Here is an 18,399-nt window from a genome sequence, read left to right as displayed (position 1 = left end):
AGTTAACCAGAAATGCATTCACCTTATTATCTTCATCTTCATGTGGTAATTTCAACCTTCAACCCTAGACAATCTTAAGTGGGTCCCATTTAATGGATGATCTAGATAGGCCATAAACAGTAAAGATGGACTGATACCTACCTGTTTGCACTGGTGGTGGCAGTATGGAAATGGAACTCAAAAAGCCTCAAAAGTGTGAGTTGGACGAGTCCCACATCGGTAATGTAGAGGAACATTGCAAGGATAGTTAGAGTTATAAAACGAAAGTGAAGAGACTGAAAATCATACCTTTTTCGGCCTTTTGGCTAAGATCAAGTGATCTGTTCTTATCAGTTTAATATCTGATACGTGGGCCATCGGCCCACATGATATTAAATTAATTTTTCTTGGGGGAAGGCCCACCACAGTAGCTTGCTACAGGGGCGCGCCCCTACCAATGCTCAAGCCCAAAAGTTACCAAGCGATGTTCAAGCTCGAAGTCCAAACAAACTTCTGAGGGTTTGCCAATGGACTGGTTGCATCTCCAAGCCCAATTCAGTGGGAACTGGCCCAACACCTTAAGAAATTCAAAGCTTGCCTGTTCAGGTGCTTGGAGCGTCACCTGATACGATGGAATGGATAAACCTTTCGTGTCCGGTAGTGATCTGCTTAATATAATTACCATTTTGTCTCTTCAACTCTCCGTGGCCCACATGACGATTATATCACTAGACCATGTTTGTAAGGTTGTCATAGTGCAAGAAGCAGATTTTTATCATGTCTTCCTGCACTCTATAATTTAGTTATTTTTTTCTGGTAGCCTCTGTATTCTTTAGTTCAATCCAATGACCGCAGCAGAGATTAAGGGTATGTTTGGAAAATAATTGGTTGGATATTTATTCAGGGAAAATCTATAATTCGGAAAAGATATGGTATGAGAAGAATTTTGACCAATCAAAACCCATCCATGAATTTTGATAAATAACACATGATTGGCTATCACATTTATAATTCCAGTTTACTGGTGAAAAGTTTTTCAGATATGATATATTTTTCATATCATAGTTGAACCCATTCATTCAACAAGTACTTATTTTTAAATGCTCATCAGTATTTGTGAAGTCTTTTCTCAAATCTCTTTTATCTGTATTATAGTGTTTGGTGATGATAGGCATTATATTTGATATTTATGAATATTAATTACATTGACACACTTTGATGAAAAAGCCAAAGCAAAAATGGTAGACGCTGCCAGTTAGGATTGATTGGGTGCTGGATCTGAAAAATCAAAGTAAAATAGGGTGTTAGAATCCAAAATTTAAGGGAAGATAGATAGGGATTGGAGAAATAATGAAAAATGGAGCAAAAAATGAAAAAAAAAAGTTGAATAGTGAGGTGTCATAAACCTGGTCGAGGATTCCACTAGGAATGGCAATGGGACAGGGCACCCCCTTCCCGTCCCTGCCCCGTCCCAGTGGTGGGGCATCCACTCCCCATCGAGGACGGGTAATTCCCGAAATATCCCCACTCTAAGGCAACTTCTTAAAAATTAATTATTTTGTGGACAATTTGCACCTATAATATAGGAATTTGGGGGTATTTAGGAATTGAGTTATGATACTTTAGGAGTACTTCAAAAATGAAATTATGGGATTATAGGATTTTAAGAATTTAGGGAAAACTTAAAGATATTTTAAATATCAATATTAAACCTAGAGATATTTTACTAATTTTACCTTTGGGTTTGGGGAATTATATACAAAACCCATCCCCGCCCCACTCCGATTCAGGGAAAGAATATTTTCCCCATCCCCACCCGCCCTTGTATAGGGTTGGAGAAAACCTGCTTGTTCGGGGTGGGGCCCCGATTTTACGAGGAAAGTTGCCATCCCTAGATTCCACAATAGTTGCCGCTGCAAGTTAACATTTGGTGGAGAGAAAATGATACTACCGGCCTTTTAACAATAGAGGCAGTCCTTGAAAAATAAACAAAACATTGGGTACAGTTAGAAATATGATTAAAAAAGCCACTCAATTCCGAGTTTATTTGCCAACATGAATATACTGAATTTTTATTTATTATATTGTTCCAGCACTTAAAATAAGTACTTATTTTAAATACTGAAATTTGAGTTAATTCAAAAAGCAAATACTTTTTCAATTAGAGGAGCATAATTATGTCATATTTATTCTATCAAAATATCATTAATAATAAATTATTAGCGAAAATGGGACATGAATGTATGATAGAGAGGTTCTACAAGAAATTAAAAAAAAAAAAGATTTTCTTAATGTGAAGACAAAAAATAAATATTGAGAAATATTCAGAGGACTGAGAAAAGTTGATTGAGTTAAACAATATTTGGACATGGAGGGTGGGGATAGAGATTGTTGACGAAAGCTTCTAAAGAAATTCTTTTGCAGAGAGCATAAACACATACTGGGCACTATCCAATAAATATATTCTACATAAGCAGTTGGGGTCAACTTGGGTCGGTACAAACTCAGCCCAAGCCCAACTCCCATTGTTGTCAAGCCTGAGCTTTTAGGCAGGTGCCCAACCTAGAGCCTAAAGTCCAAGCCAAAGTTGTGCACCTGTATTGAAAACTTGGCTAGGCGCAGTTCTCACAAAACGGTGTTCACACCGTAGTCATCGCCACTTGCAACCGTGTATGGGAATATCTCTGCATGAATAAAAAGTAAAAACATATAAATAGTTAAATACAGAGATATTTTCAATACACGATTGCAAGTGGCTGTGAGAATAATATGAGCACTATTTTATGAGGACTGAATCCGAGTTCGGTTGGGCCCGTTCCAAGTTGCAGCTCTGAGCTCCTTATCGTAAAAATTTAAAAGTGCAACTTGAATTGGGTTAGGATTGTAAATATGAAACCGATGGAAGTTTGGATTGTGTCAGGGTTCAGGTCTTCGGGAAACCAATCCAACCTGAACCCAATATGTTGCACATATGATCATGTGAATAATACATGCAAGTTTTACATATTGGTTTCACTTGTGCCCTTGCTATTCCAGTAGGCCACTGCAGCCACACATTGGGAACATCTTCCGTTGTTATTCAGGAGGTAATGTTACTGATGTGCACCTATAATGACTTGTTGGGTTAGAACAGTGCCAATAGCATTAGTTGGGAGCAAATCTGAACTCGTTTAAAAAAAATTGTAGTCCAACCAGAACAAAACTTTCTGGCATTGAGAGGGAGGGATCGTCAATCACAACCCAGTCAGTCAAAGTTAATAAATACACAGAGAGATGAACGGAATGGGCAGAGTAATTGAGGCCAATTTTGGTTCCCTACCACGGGATTCATTTTTTCAATTCTTACTCATTTTGGGCAAGAATGGGCAAAAATGAACCATAAGAGAACATTTGGTTATAAAATTTTTGCCACGGGTTTCATTCATTTTATAATGAAAAATGAATCCATGACATACATTATCTCTAACTCCTATTTTTCTCTTAAATTATCTCTAATTTAGTAGAGAGATTCTCTCCTAAAATATCTCTAATTCATATTTATCCTCTCCCCCACTTTTTATCTATATCTATCTAAAGAAAGTTTCAATTAAAAAAATTTAGAACTATTTCAATGTTATAACAAAATTATATACTAAATTTAAAATATTTATTCAAAACAAAAAAGAGTAATAGATTTAATAATACTCATATTATTAATAATTCAATATTTTTACAAAATTCATCATGAAATTATGCAGTAACAATATGAATTATAATTTTACAAATTATTCAACTTAAATGTTAATCAAATAATAAAAATTTAACATTAAAAAATAAAATATTATTTAAATATTTCAATAACTAAAAATATTAAATAAAAAACATTAAAATTAGCTAAATAATATAAAAAACATTTAAGATTACACTATTTATTGACTAATTTAGTATATTTTTTATATTTTTTTAATTATTGTATTTTTATTATGTATCTATTATATTTTCATTATAAACTTATTTTCAATAATTACGTACGTTTGCTATAAATTTAGTTGAAATTAGGAGTGTTCAATGATTGGTTCAATTTAGTTGCAAGTTGTTTTGCCAACCAAATCGATCTGATTAAGTCCGCAGTTTGTCACTGAAACCGATTGACCATTAGCGAAAACCCACCAACTCGGGTTGTATCAATTTGGGTCTATTTTCGGTTTAGTTTGTTTGTTCAAAAGATTTAAACTTAAAAATTAACTTTAAATTTCATAAATTACAATGATATTATTAAAAAATAAATTACAAAAATTAAATCTATGATATAAAATATTTTAGACTAACAAATATGGGAATTTTCCTACTTTCCCATTTAAAAAAATTAAATTTAAAATATAATATATATATATATATATATATATATATATATATATATATATATATATATATATATTAAAATTGGTCTATCCATGTCAGCATGTCTATCCTTTGAGAGAAATTATTTATTGATTTTTTCTTATTTTCTTTTGTTTTAAAAATATAAAATAGTAATCATTGTTTATCTTGAGTAGATTAATAAAGTTTCACACTATTAGAGAGAGACCTTTGGATTTTCCAAGGCCTCTTATTTTAATGCATGTTATTATTACATTTAAAAAAAATTAAGAGAAAGACCTTTGGGTTTTCCAAGGCCCCTTATTTTAATGCATGTTATTATTACATCTAAGAGAGAGAGAGAGAGAGAGAGAGTGAGTGAGTGAGTGAGTGAGAGTGAGAAAATAGTAATAATATAAATAGCTTGAGGTTAAACCACGGTTTTCAAAACCACACCGGACTGGAAGGTGACCGGTTCCCAATTTACCCCATAATTGTTAATTCCTCCAAAACTGTTGATTTGGTCAACAAACTGCTAACCCAAACGATTGAACCATTCAAACCGTTCAATAGTTTGGTCAGTTTTTTTTTTTTTTTTTGTAGGAACAGGCCATCTGTTCGGTTCGAATTTTCAGACCCGTGCGATGCACGGGAATCGGACCCCTGATCGATTCATTGCCCGAGTCAGTCTTAAAACCTTGCGTTAAACAATCAAAAAATTATTAATTTAAAAATTCGCTAAACTTTTACTAAAAATAAATATTAACAAAACTTAGTAAATATTAAAATGTGTTTTAATTCCACTTAAAAATTAAACTTAATAAATGTTAATAAAAATAAAAAAAAAATTAAGTATAAAAATATTAATTGATAAACAGTTGTATATATAAAAAATCATATAAAAAAATTAAACATCTTTCTCAATTGCAGCTTGGCCTGGCCCAAGGCCATGGACCAACTCGACCCATGGCACGGCACCGACCCGTGGGGGCTTAGGTCATGGGCCGTGCCGAACCACTCCCCAAATTATCCCAAGGGAGGGAGGCACGGCTCGAGATGCCCCATGGGCTCGCATGACCCAACATGACCCAATTTACACCTCTACCTAAACCCACCCAATTCTAGGGATGGGGTGGGGAAATTCGAGGATTCCCCATCCTTGATGAGGAATTGGGTGCCTTGCCCCTGAACTGTGTGCCCTTAGCTCCAATCAGCATGATGTACATTATGAAATTTATTGTACACATTTGATTCATGTTATTGTGGTGTGTTTCCATGTAATATCCTTAAACTAGACACATGAGACTCATGTTAGTTTAGAATCTTCATAGCCGTTGGATAGATTTGGGGAGATTTATCCTGCCAAGGCTGACACTGATGTATCGCCAAGTTGGTTGGGGTGGCTTGTCTCAGCTGCCAATGTGAGACCTGAGGAACATGTAGTGTGGGTTTTCTTGAAACCCTGAACTGGATCAAAATTCCAGTATTGCCCTAGACCTTGGAGATAGATGGACAAAACTAGAATGTTACACCTGACCTTTAGACTCGATTATGATATTGCACTAGGTGTGAGATTGGGTTATCTTTGATGCACCAATTAGTGAGATCCTTAAAGGGGGTCAAAACTTGTGTATGTTGGGATAATCCAAGAATTCATCTGAGCGGGTGATCATAGTGACAGGATCAGCCCCTTTGTCGGACAAAGTGAATGATCAGGAAATGCACTCTCTCTGATGGAAACCTAAATTGTCGGTAGTGGATTTCAAATGTGTTTGAAATTTGGTTTTGCAAAATACATTTATATATAGATATACTTATATATATATATATATATATATATATATATATATATATTATTGTTTCAAAATGTTTGCAAAATGTTTTAATTATCAGGATCCATGTGAGTAGAGAGTGCAACACTGTACCTTACAACCGAGGGAGAGGTCTTATCTTATCGGGCAGTGTTTGATCATTAAGGGTTGAGAGGTTAAGTGTAAGACCATTGAGGGTTATACCTGATGGACTAATCTTGCATATGCCCACAATCATTGGGCATTTATAAGATGGTTGAACCCAATGACCATTTAGTGTAAATATTGGGCCCATTAAGAGCCCATGATGATGGACTCAGGGGTTCATTGTATTCAACAATGAATTCGGCTAGGCCTTGTAACAGAGGCTAGACTGGACCAATGTGGTTGATGTGTAGATCAATGATAGGGTCCCACGCCATATAAAGAGAGCCAAGCTAAACAGCGTTAAAAGGAAGTGAGCCTGAAAGCTTAATGGGCCCAAAGCCCATTTCGAATTGGGTTAATTCGATTAATTAAATAGGGGTGGATCTGGGTTTGGACTAGCAGATAAGGATAAGAGGATAACTCTTATCCACTTAAAGAATCCAGATCCAAATAGAGATTTAGATTAAGGAACTCCTAATTTGATTAGGAATAGCTGATCTTTATCTGCAGATAAGTTAAGGCATTATCCTTATCACTTAAAGAGTTCAAATCCAAATAAAGATTTGGATTAGGAGGTTGTCTCTTTAAGGCTATAAATAGAGAGCAGGGCAGACCTAAAAAAGACACAACACAAAAGATAATTCAATTTAACTATTTTTGCCTTCAATTATTTTTCTCCCTGCTATTGTCGCCCTACCCTGTTCGATCTCCAATTCTTGGATCTGATCAAGATTTGATCTTGATATAACAATTTTGAAGTTGTGCTCATTACCCCATTCGATTCTTGTTGAAGAATCACAAGTTCTTGGTGAAGAACTACCTGCTGATTCTGCCTCATCTACAATTTTGAATATTAAAGACAATTTAGTGTACTTTTAGAAATTTACCATGGGGTTGATACTCAATATATCATTTTGATCATTTCTATCATTAAATTGAATATTGGGTTGGCGATGACAGTGTTTTCAAACTCGATCAAACCAGATGGTTAGGCTAAAAAAATTGGGAACAGGACATCGTTTCACCTCAAAACCACTTTTTGTCCAAAAACCGTTTATTTGGTTAGCGAACCGCTGACCTGGGCAATCGAACCGTCAACCCGGACAATAGTTTTTGGCCTTTTTTTGTTTTTCTAATTTTTCATTTTGTTGTGAGAGTGGGTCATCTATTCGACAGACAGACCATTCGACCCTAGAACGGTTCTCTATTCCGTCCAATTTTAAAAACCTTGGATGGGGAGTGGGTGTCTTGCCTTATGATTGGCTTGCTATGCAACATGGCCTAGCCTAAGGCCCGGCCTATGGACCAACCCGACCCACGACATGGCACGGGCCCATGTGGGCTCGAGCCATGGACCGTTCCGAACCGACCTCCCAAATTATCCTAGAGGAGGGAGGCACGACCCGAAATGCCTCATGGGCCAACATGACACGACTTGCACTTTGTGCGGGCCACATGCAAGTCATATCGTGTTGACCCAGTACGACCCAATTTACACCTTTACTTGAACTCGCCCAATACTAGGAACGAGGTAGGGAAATTCGAGGATTTTCCATCCTTGATGAGGAGTGGGGTGCCTTGCCCCTAAACTCGCCTGACATTGAGGAGTGGTTGATTACCTTGCCCTGAATTCGCATGACACTTGGGGGGTGGGGATGGGGTGCTCTGCCCTGAATCCACTCCGTTGTCATTCCTATATAATTGTTAATTATTAGTGGAGTCAATAAAAATGTTAGCTTTTATAATTATTTTTATTTATTTTAAAAGTAAACAAAATTTCATTTAAAATAATAAAAATTGTTAATAAAACTAAATTTATTAAAAAAGATTTATTTATATTCAATTAACAATTATTATTTTTTATAAATCAACATTAAATAAAAAATAAAATTATTAAATCTTTTCAAATTTCCCATGCATCGGACGTGTCCCTACAAATACGCTATATTACAATTGATTACAAAGATAACAAAAACAACGATAATCGGACGGGCTACGTTTCTCCGTATAGAGACGTAGTCGAGTAGGTAAGTCATGGATCCGAAACCCAACCATTTCAAAAACTTTCAATTTGGACGCATTCAATGGTGAGAATCCACAAAAATATCTTCAATTGTTTTGGTTTAGATTCAGAGTTCTTTTGATCTTTTCACCTGGCGGGTCGCCATGGCCGTATTTGGAATTTCCTTTCAAACATGCAACGCCTAATTGAACTTTGTTGTCAGAACAGAGCAGCTCGTATCAATACATATGCCACTTGGTCTTTCTGCCCAGAGCTTCTACAAATGGAAAGAAAGACTGACTTCATTGTTCATGCCATCTTTTGGTAGGAATACATGCTCAACATTCAAATGCATTAATTTACGGGTTGTCCCTGAAAGCTTTCTCACACTAGATCTTCTACTACTACATTCACAGAGAGAGAGAGAGAAACTAAGCCATGGTTTGGGCAGATGCATGCTCATCCTTCTGTTCTACAAATTACCTATCTAAAGAACAAGGCAAGAATCATTGTTCATTTATTTGTTTATAATCATTTTCGAGTATTGGGTTTCTATTTTGAGTTTGCATGTTTGATTTCTTCTTCTTGGTAAACAATTTTACAGGTTCCTCAATGAGAATAAGAGCCAGGATTAATGCTCATCAAAGCAAAGGTAAGCAAGATCATTTATCCTTTTTTTTTTTTTTTAACTTTTCCTTCTGATCAAACTCAAAGCCTAGACTCTGATTCATGAAGCGTTTGCATAACCTCGTAATTCGTCATCTATTTCTTTTTATCAGCTTTATCTGTGATAAATGATAAGATAGAGATATGCTTTCTTCTTATCAAGTAACATTAACAATTGTTATTGTTGCTCTTATTCATTTTCTTGTTCAAACATAATTCAGATATTATTTTCTGTTTTTTTAAGAAAATTGGAGGAAAATGTCACTGATTTGGAACTGAAATTTCTTTTTTTTTTAAAAAAAAAAAAAAGAGATTCTGAACTATGAACCCCAAATTTTTGGGCGACTTATTTGTCCATAAATTGGACTTAAAAGCAGCTAGCAAGTATTAGGAACTAGGGTTTCCTAACTTGAAGAATTTCAACTATATTGGGCTAGGTTTTGGCCCATTGAAAATTTCTCTTTTTAGAAGACCTTAAGAATTCAATTACCAATATTAACCGAAATGTTTATTAATTATCGTAATTTAATTTAGTGTTAATTCGATCCTCTATTGTAGAAAAAATATTTTGGTCATTCCTAACCAAAATACTCTATAATATTAAATTAGAAGCTATTAATTTAAAGTATTACTTCTCCCCAAAATTTAATTTTGTATTAATATAATATTCTATGCATTTGATTAGATAGTTAACTTAATAAAAAGCAAATATAATGATAAGAAAAAAGAATAAAGGATTCGTAGACATATTTATAAAAAGCTAATATTATGAAGTAAGCAATGTTTTTGAATTTTAACGTTACGTACATTGAAACTATTAATTCATAAATAGAAATGGCTAAAAACCACAAAATAAAGGATTTGATATCTAACCCGTAACCTATTGACAAGGTTTTAATAGTTCAACGGAATAGATTATTAGGTCATTGGCTTTTTTTTTTTTTTTTTCAAATAGTGCTCAGTACGGTACAAAATCTTATATTTTGTATTGTTAAATCCGTATTTGTATTATATATATTTGTATTTACATTTCTTCTAAATTGAGTCGAAGATGCATTTGGCATTCCTTATTTTAAGGATTCATCTTCTTTTTGTTGTTAAAAGTTCAGTATTCATAGGGGCATTTTAACTGCCAAAAGGAGATGAATCCTTAAAATAAGAAATGCCAAATGCAGCCTAAATGACTGAAGGAAAAAATCGACTTAAAAACCAACTATGCGACAGATAATTCGGTATTTATTAGGTTATTTTTTTAAATGAATCAGTGTTTATTAGGTTATCAACAAGTTGAAAATATTAATACCCATCACCAAGATTTTAGTTATAGTCAATTGATTAAATTTGGATCTAACACATATAGTTGCATTGATGGGTAAAAAGGTTGGACTTAATTTCTTTTTTTTTTTTCTTTCAAATTTTGAAAATAAAATGTAAAGTATGAGGCCATTTAGAATCTGTCACAACCTTGGTTTTTAAAACTGGATCGAACCCAATGGTCGGATTGGAAAAACCGGGAATCGGTCACTTAACCAGTTTTGTTTTCCCCCAAAACCAGATTTCCCCCAAAACCGTTGATTTTGGTTAGCGAACCGCTGAACCGGGTGGTTAATTGTTCGAACAGTTTTGACTATTTTTTATTTTTTTTTGAAAATTATATATATATATACACATATATTGTCAGAATAGGTCGAGCGTTCGGTTCGAATAGTTGGACTGTTCAACCCGGCAATCGGACCCCTGACCAGTTCGATCACCGGGTTAGTTTTAAAAACCATGACCACAATTAGAGGGCGGCACAGCCCACGGGCGGCTCGTGCAAAGTGTTGGTTGTGTTGTGTTGGCCCGTGGGCTGAGCCTTGGGCTAGGTTGGGCCGTGCATCGGGCCAAAGCTATTTATTTAAGAAAAATTTGAAAAAAAACTTAACATTTTAATTTTATATGAATTTTGTGTATACAATTGCTTATATATACAATAATTAAATAAATTAGTATAATAAAATAAAAAATATATATTTATTTTATTAATATATTATATATTATATATTATTATATTATTATAATTTATATAATATTATATAAATATATATGGGTCACGACACGACTTGCTTGGTCGTGCCATGCCGTGCCGGCTCGTGGACCTAAAACCCCAGGCCCAACGCGACCCACATGATCATACTGGGCCTGACATGGCCCGCAGACTGTTGTGCCAGGCTGGTCCAAGTTTATACTAGATTGCAGATGGCACGGCCCGATTTATACCTCTAACCACAATCCCCCAAAGTGCAAACAGGATTGAATGAATTCACGGGCGCCCCACATCCATATGCATATGTCACGTATATTGAAAACATTTCCTAAAGTTGTCATTGGGAGACGTTACCTTGGGATGTATTGTAGGGCGCAGATATAAATTGGGATTCAATTTCAAGTCTCCGCTAGAGTCAGCCAGAGAGAAGTGACAAATAAATTTTAGCTGTTCTGCCTCCCTAAATTTCATAATTCAATTGGAAGACCCTTTGGAGCTCAAATTGTATATTGGAATATAAAGGGATTTAACAATCTTCTAAAGTGACAATATGACAAAGTGATATCGAAGGATTCATTCTTTTTAATTTACAAAACATGCAACACCCAAAGCGGATTGCAAGATAACCAAATATAATCTGTTACACCCAACAATGGCCCCTTCTTAAGGCACATTCTAATATTCTTTTCAGGAAGATTTTCTTTTTTGAAGCCTGGGAGATTTAGAAATATAATAGATTATTTCTTTTATATAAAATCTCCTATTTTATGGTTTTCAAGAAAATAGAATTTATTAACTTAACAATTTTATCAAAACTTTGTTATTGTATCTAGAAATCTGGCTGTGAAAACTATTTCTTTTGATAAAATCCTTACATTATTATGTCTCACAGGTGCCATAAAATTCACATCTGTTGTGACCATGGTCGCAGCATTTTCTTACAACCACCCGATAAAACAAGGACTGATAGGGTTGTGAGTGCAATTAATCTAATACACATTTATCTCACTTATCATATCATAAATTTTTAATGCCCAATTGTGGTAATCAAGGTTTTTAAAACTGGACCGGACAGGGAATCATTATGAGGATCAGATCCTAGGTTGAACTGTCCAACTGTCCAGTTTGAACGAATGACCAGTTTTGACTTAAAAAAATAAAAAATGGCCAGAAATTATTGTTTGAGTTGACAGTTCAATCCATGGCTTTTAAAATTGGATCGGATCGAAAAAACTGAGAATCGGTCATTCCATTTTCCCCAAAAATCAGATTTCCCCCAGAACTGTTGATTTTGGTTAGCGAACCGTTGAACCGAATGGTTAATCGTTCGAACGGTTTTGACCATTTTTTATTTTTATTTTTGTCAAAATAGGCTAAGTGTTCGGTTTGAATGATCGGACCGTTCGACCTGGTAACCAGACCCCTAACCGGTAGACCTGTTCATAAGCCGGGTAGGGTCGGACTCGGCCCGACCAACAAGCCTACAACTTGGGCCCGAGCCCGGCCCTCATAAAATGCCCAAAGCCCAGGCCTGGGCCCGAAATTTAGTCCATGCTATTAGCCTGTTACTACTATTGAAGCGGCTAAAGAGAGAGAGAAATTATAAAGAAAAAAATAATATATATATATATATATATTAAATTATAAATATGTATTTCAATAAATATTATATTGTTCATATATTTTATATAATATGTAAAATACATATCATGTATTTTGTAAAATATATAATGCTGAGTCAGGCCAGGCTTTTTTGACAAATCCTGAGCCTGGCCCGAAACACATTCGGGCTTACTATGTTAGGCCCGAGGTCAGGCCTGCGGGCCTAATTACATGACCATGCCCGACCGGGGTGCGGGCCGAGCCATCGGGCTACCCAGCCCATGAATAGGTCTACTGACCGGTTTGGTCTCTAGGTTGGTTTTAAAAACCGTAGTTCTACCGCCCGAGTGAGAAAGTTGCTGACCAAATCAATGGTTTTTGGCCAAAAACGGTTTTAGGGTGAAACAGAACCGATTACCTAACTAGTTCCTAGTTTTCCGGTCCTATCCGATTTTGAATACCATGGTGGTAATTTAACAAATAAATCTCTTTCAGTATTCGGTGCAATTTCACTTGTGCTAGAACAAATGCATGGGTGTACAAATGTGGGTTTTATCTTCCTTCATCTGCACTACAAACAGTGCTCAGAACAAAAGTAAACCAGACTTTGCACTAAACTCAATGTACTTTGATACTTTGGCTCAGTTTGGAAAGAGTACAAATATACAGTACAAATGCATATAAAATAATACAAAATATAAGATTTTGCATTTTACATATTTGTATTTGTACTCCTTCCAAATGGAGCCTTTTGCCCTAAACTGATCTCTGGTATGACCGTATGACAATATTCTAGAAGAGAGAGAGAGAGAATGATCGATTCACAATAGTCCAGATAAACTTGTTGTATGACTCATTGTCGATGTCGAACATGTTAAATATTGCAGGTTTCTGGCTTGGTATATCTGCTCAAAACTTATTCGTTCTGTGTCATTCCTAACAATTAACATTGCCATCCTATTGCTCAGATTTTGCGGCTTGTATGAGTATTGATTGTGAAAAGTTGTCTGCAGATTTTATGTCAATTAATAAAATATCTGATTTGCTTTCCTGCATGCCTATAGACGTTTCATATACCCCTTCAACAATAAGGGATGAATGGCAGAGCTTCTTATCAGTGTTTATCTCATTCTCCAAGTGTTGATGAATGCAGCAGAGATGACAATGTAGAGATGTAAGATACCCAGAAAGTGAAAATCAGAAAATAATGGAACTAGATTTAGATGACAAAACCAACTAATATAGCTTTTCCAATTTTATGAAAAGCAAACTTTACTAGATTACTCCAAATGTTTACTTATTATATGGACAGCTTAGGGAAAAGAGACAATAATAGGTATATTGTATTTTCTTTCTTTATGGCTGTCTAGAAAGTTAGCTTTTCATGGTTGATGGAACCAACCTCTGTATATTGTTTAATGATTAATTCACCTTTGAATTTGGGCAGGTACTGTTAAACCATTTGAAATGCCAGTGAATCAGATACCAATTATTCTGAATGGATGCAGTGTCAATAAAAGATTCAGATATCACTGGAAAAGATTCTCAGTGTTGGCCTGCAATACTAATAACAATGAGAAGGATGAGAGATTGTTGATCAGTAGATCATGCTTTCCTGCCGTATCAGTGAACACGCATAAACCAAAGCCCGAGGTTCATCTCACAAGCCATTTGAACATATTAAATGCATTCTACCAGTTTTCCCGTCCTCACACAATAATTGGCACAGTGAGTTCTTTCTTTCCACACTTATCAGGATGGACTATTCTATAAAATCAAGCAAACCTAGAATGGAAACAAGAATTGCTGATTTGTCAACTTGCCAGATTATGGGAATAACATCGGTTTCCCTTCTTCCGATACAATCAATATCTGATGTCTCTGGAAAATTTTTTATGGGACTACTGAAGGTAAGGGTTAAAGGTTAGTGAGTAATATATCTTGCCAGTTGCGACAGTTATCTTGACTGACATTTGTTGTTTCAGGCTTTAGTACCAGCATTATTGATGAACATTTATGTGGTGGGACTTAATCAATTGTATGATGTAGAAATTGACAGGGTATGTTCAGTACATGTTCCAAGATAAGACAATATCTGCAATGTCAATTGTTACAGATAAACTCTCTGTTAGATTAATATCAAGCTGAATACTCGAGTAATTTTCTAGCAGGTTTCTTTTATTCTATTTATTAATTGTTCAATGATCACTGTACATAGACAGTTGCAATCATCTAACTGAATATCAAATTACACCTTGTGGGACTCATAAATGGAGGGTGCCAACCATTTTGGAACATGCTTTACACAATAATTCCATTTTTCATTTTGTATTCTCTTCTTATCATTTCTACTTTTTTGTTTGTATTCAGGTTAATAAACCGAATCTACCAATTGCTTCAGGAGAATTCTCTATGGGAACTGGAATAGTAATTGTTGCCACCTGTTTCTTGATGGTATATAAGTCTTAATATTGCATGCTTTCACTTATATTAGATCCACAACCCTGAATTAAGACTTAGGAAACTGTGTAGCTTTGGAAAAGGGTTGTTGGGATAAATCCATTGATAGAAAAATCTTGTGGATATAACTCTAATCTTTGACCTTTATGTTTTGTTTTGCAGAGCTTTTCTATGGGATATATGTTTCATTCCCCACCCTTGTTTTATGCCCTTCTGATTAGCTGTTTGCTTGGAAGTGCTTATTCCATTGATGTAAGTTCTTCACATCATTTCCTTGTTTAATTATTATCTTATTCTCAACTGCAAGGGATTAAGAAAAAATGTAAGAAAAAAAGGAGGAATTGTTCTTTTCAAGTGTCATATAAGTGAAGTAGGCAAGTTTCAGGGAACTCTTTCAGAAGGAAAACTTGTATCAACAAGAGGATTCTGGTCTTGTCCTTCAGTTGGACATTTCTTATTGTGGTAACTGGGGTTTGCAATTTTAATTACCCATGAAATTAGATATCAAAAAGAGAAAACTACAAAACATATTACTTATATTTTCAACCTTCAAATTCTTGAACCTTATTTGAGATGAGTTTCTGACACTTGGGTTTTATAGGAAAGGAGGATGAATCCTTAAGTTCATTGGTTTACTGTCCCTTCTTATTTCTTTTCTTCTTTTTTGAATTGTTAGCTTCCTTTCCTCAGATGGAAAAGAAATGCATTTCTTGCTGCAGCATGTATTCTATCTGTGAGAGCTGTGGTTGTCCAACTTGCTTTCTTTGTGCATATCCAGGTATCATTTTTTTTTTTGTATACCAGTCTAGAAAATGGTCACACCATTTGGTGTTTCAATTTTTTATAGTTCAATTTTATGCTATTGTATTTTTCTGAAATTTTAATTTATAGAATCTCTCTCTCCCTCCCTCTCTCTCTCTCTCTCGGATACAGAAATATGTACTTGGGAGGTCAGTAGTATTTTCAAAGTCAGTGGTATTTGCAACAGTTTTCATGTGTTTCTTCTCCACTGTAATCGCATTATTTAAGGTATTACCTCCCCAACTATAGTAAATGCACTAGAGGTTTATTGATTTTGTGAGGCACAACATTGTGCAGAGACTTCTATATTTATGACTAAATTCTCCATTGAAATTTATAGCTTACCTTACATAACACTGAGCAGGATATACCTGATGTCAACGGGGATAGAGATTTTGGCATTCAGTCCTTCAGTGTTCACCTAGGTCAAGAAAGAGTTAGTAAAAACCAAAGAAATCCAACTTCACCCTCCATTGTTTTAAATTGAAAGCTTGTATAAAATTGAACTTTCCTTGCAAATCTGGTATTCCATGGACAGGTATTTTGGCTTTGCATCTACATGCTTTTGATGGCATATGGCACTGCAATGGTGATAGGAGCTTCTTCATCATTCACATCTAGCAAGGTTATCACTGTAAGTCAAGCGCAGTTATAGTGATCATCATTCAACTATATTTCTGTTATATTTAAATTTCTATTTGGTTCATGCAGGTACTAGGCCACTTCATACTTGCTTCCATTCTTTGGTTCCGTGCTCAATCCATTGATCTTATGAACAAGGCTTCTATAACTTCATTTTACATGTTCATTTGGAAGGTAGGTGGTTCGACATGTTTTAGATCACTTAATATTATAGTCAAAACTTAAGCAAATCTTGCACTAATGCATTCCCAAATACACATTTGCTGCTGCAAGAGCCATCAACAATGGTTCTGCACCACAGTACAGAGGTCTTGGATGCATCATAGCCTACATGACCAAACTCGAACAAGACTTATCCTAGCTATTTGGAATATGATGCAAAAATTATAAATTTGTTCTCTGTCATTCAAACAATGTCTAGGGTCATCTGAATTTGTAGCTTACCCAAAAAAACAAGGAGAAAAAGAAGAAAAACTGACTCATCACCCTTCCCAAGAACAAATAAGAATATGAGCTCAAAGTATAGCATGAATTGCTATTAAGGAATGTGGTCCAAGTTATCTCATGTTTACATCAAAGGTCTAAGAAAGCTGTTGGTTTAAAGTTTCCACATTTCATAATTTTTGAAACCTTGTTTTCTTTTGCAGTTGTTCTATGCAGAGTACCTCCTTATCCCCTTTGTACGTTGAAGAAGATTTTGGAGATTCAACAAGTCAATGATAAAAGGAAGGAAGGGGTCTAAGTGCCACACAATTCTAGTTGTACACAGAGCAAATTTATTTGTTTGATAGCCCAGAAATCCCTTTTAATGTTATGGTATTATTGATAACCTTAGGAGAAAACTCAAGCCAAAAATTGATTGGGAATGAACAAAAATTACAAATTCTATCACCTTTATTTATTTTTGGCAATTGATGGGTCACCAATAGGGTATACATTTTAGTGTATGGGTTAGCCAATGCATGGAATATTGGGCCTCCGAATTAGACCTGGTTTTGTTGCAGTTAGGTGGCTAGGCCTATGATGACAATACTAGACCAAGGCATAATGTAATGTAATACAGTAAAGTCGAGCCCTGACAAAGTCTGATTCCAAATATCAAGACTCTAACTCTAATTAGGGTGAATTCCCTAAAAATTATTCTGCATTTTAAATGAAGATTTGATTTCAACTAATCACATTATATTTTTTTTTATTGCTTCACATTTTATAGAGTGTACTTATCATCAAAACATTAATAATGTTAAATATGTCCCACTTGTTTTATCATGATTTATATTTTTTGTTTTACAGTGGAGTTGATACACTCATACACCATATGTAGGTTTTGCCTCAATTTTTGTGATTAGTGTTGTCAGCCTCGGACCAAACAGCAGACAAAATGGATCTTTGGTTCATGCAAGGTTCTTTGCAATGTTGATTTGATCATGCTTAACCCAATAATACATGTCTTTTTATGAGAATGACACATGGTACTGTTATATCCTCCAATATTTATTATTTTAGGATTATTTTTCATGCGAAATGGTTTAGAAGATTTAAAATTTTGACACAATGTCTGATACGGGAAATTGTAACAAATGGAGTGTTTTCTTAACTTTTCTACCATTTCATTATCGTATTGGTAATGTATTGGTATGTATGATAGCATATCGACCAATATTCTACAGCATCAGTAGAATTCCCTGAAGAGCAGAAACAAAAGAATGCAGAGAGAGAGAGAATGTTGTAGACCTATGGATGATCTATCATTACCCATATACCAATTGAAGTCTCATCTTAAATATTTTAAAATATTTTGATAATTTTTTGAAGTAAAAAATACATAATAATTATTATTTAAATAAGAAATAAATATTAATTATATAGTCACTTAGAAGTTGTGACAATGTAAGCTTTATGGTTGGATAGTATAATTGGGATTT

General features: G+C 34.8%; 1 protein-coding gene and 1 pseudogene across 3 annotated transcripts; both read left to right on the top strand.

The window, feature by feature from the left end:
* Positions 1-284: 284 nt before the first annotated feature.
* Positions 285-450, top strand: LOC148869615 (U2 spliceosomal RNA; annotated as a pseudogene).
* Positions 451-8,455: 8,005 nt separating this feature from the next.
* LOC148869614 (homogentisate phytyltransferase 1, chloroplastic-like) lies at positions 8,456-17,385 on the top strand. 3 transcript variants are annotated; one of them, XM_088971574.1, is made up of 14 exons: positions 8,456-8,601; positions 8,694-8,776; positions 8,882-8,929; positions 14,019-14,299; positions 14,398-14,481; positions 14,557-14,631; positions 14,942-15,025; positions 15,194-15,283; positions 15,708-15,809; positions 15,965-16,060; positions 16,197-16,268; positions 16,371-16,466; positions 16,544-16,648; positions 17,122-17,385. In XM_088971574.1, exons 2-14 carry the CDS (start codon positions 8,716-8,718, stop codon positions 17,161-17,163), a joined length of 1,236 nt encoding a protein of 411 aa, XP_088827700.1. In that variant the 5' UTR covers positions 8,456-8,601; positions 8,694-8,715; the 3' UTR covers positions 17,164-17,385. The 3 variants fall into 3 exon arrangements, with proteins under 3 accessions (XP_088827700.1, XP_088827699.1, XP_088827698.1); XM_088971573.1 differs by lacking the exon at positions 8,456-8,601 and having other exon boundaries at positions 8,614-8,776; XM_088971572.1 differs by lacking the exon at positions 8,456-8,601 and having other exon boundaries at positions 8,620-8,776; positions 16,371-16,457.
* The last annotated feature ends 1,014 nt before the right edge of the window (positions 17,386-18,399 follow it).

This window comes from Nelumbo lutea, chromosome 2, assembly GCF_056320005.1.
Source record: "Nelumbo lutea isolate HS-2025 chromosome 2, American lotus-T2T, whole genome shotgun sequence".
NCBI classification, from domain to species: Eukaryota; Viridiplantae; Streptophyta; class Magnoliopsida; order Proteales; family Nelumbonaceae; genus Nelumbo; species Nelumbo lutea.
Note: the sequence above shows the minus strand (reverse complement) of the source record. Positions and strands in the feature narration are given on the sequence as shown.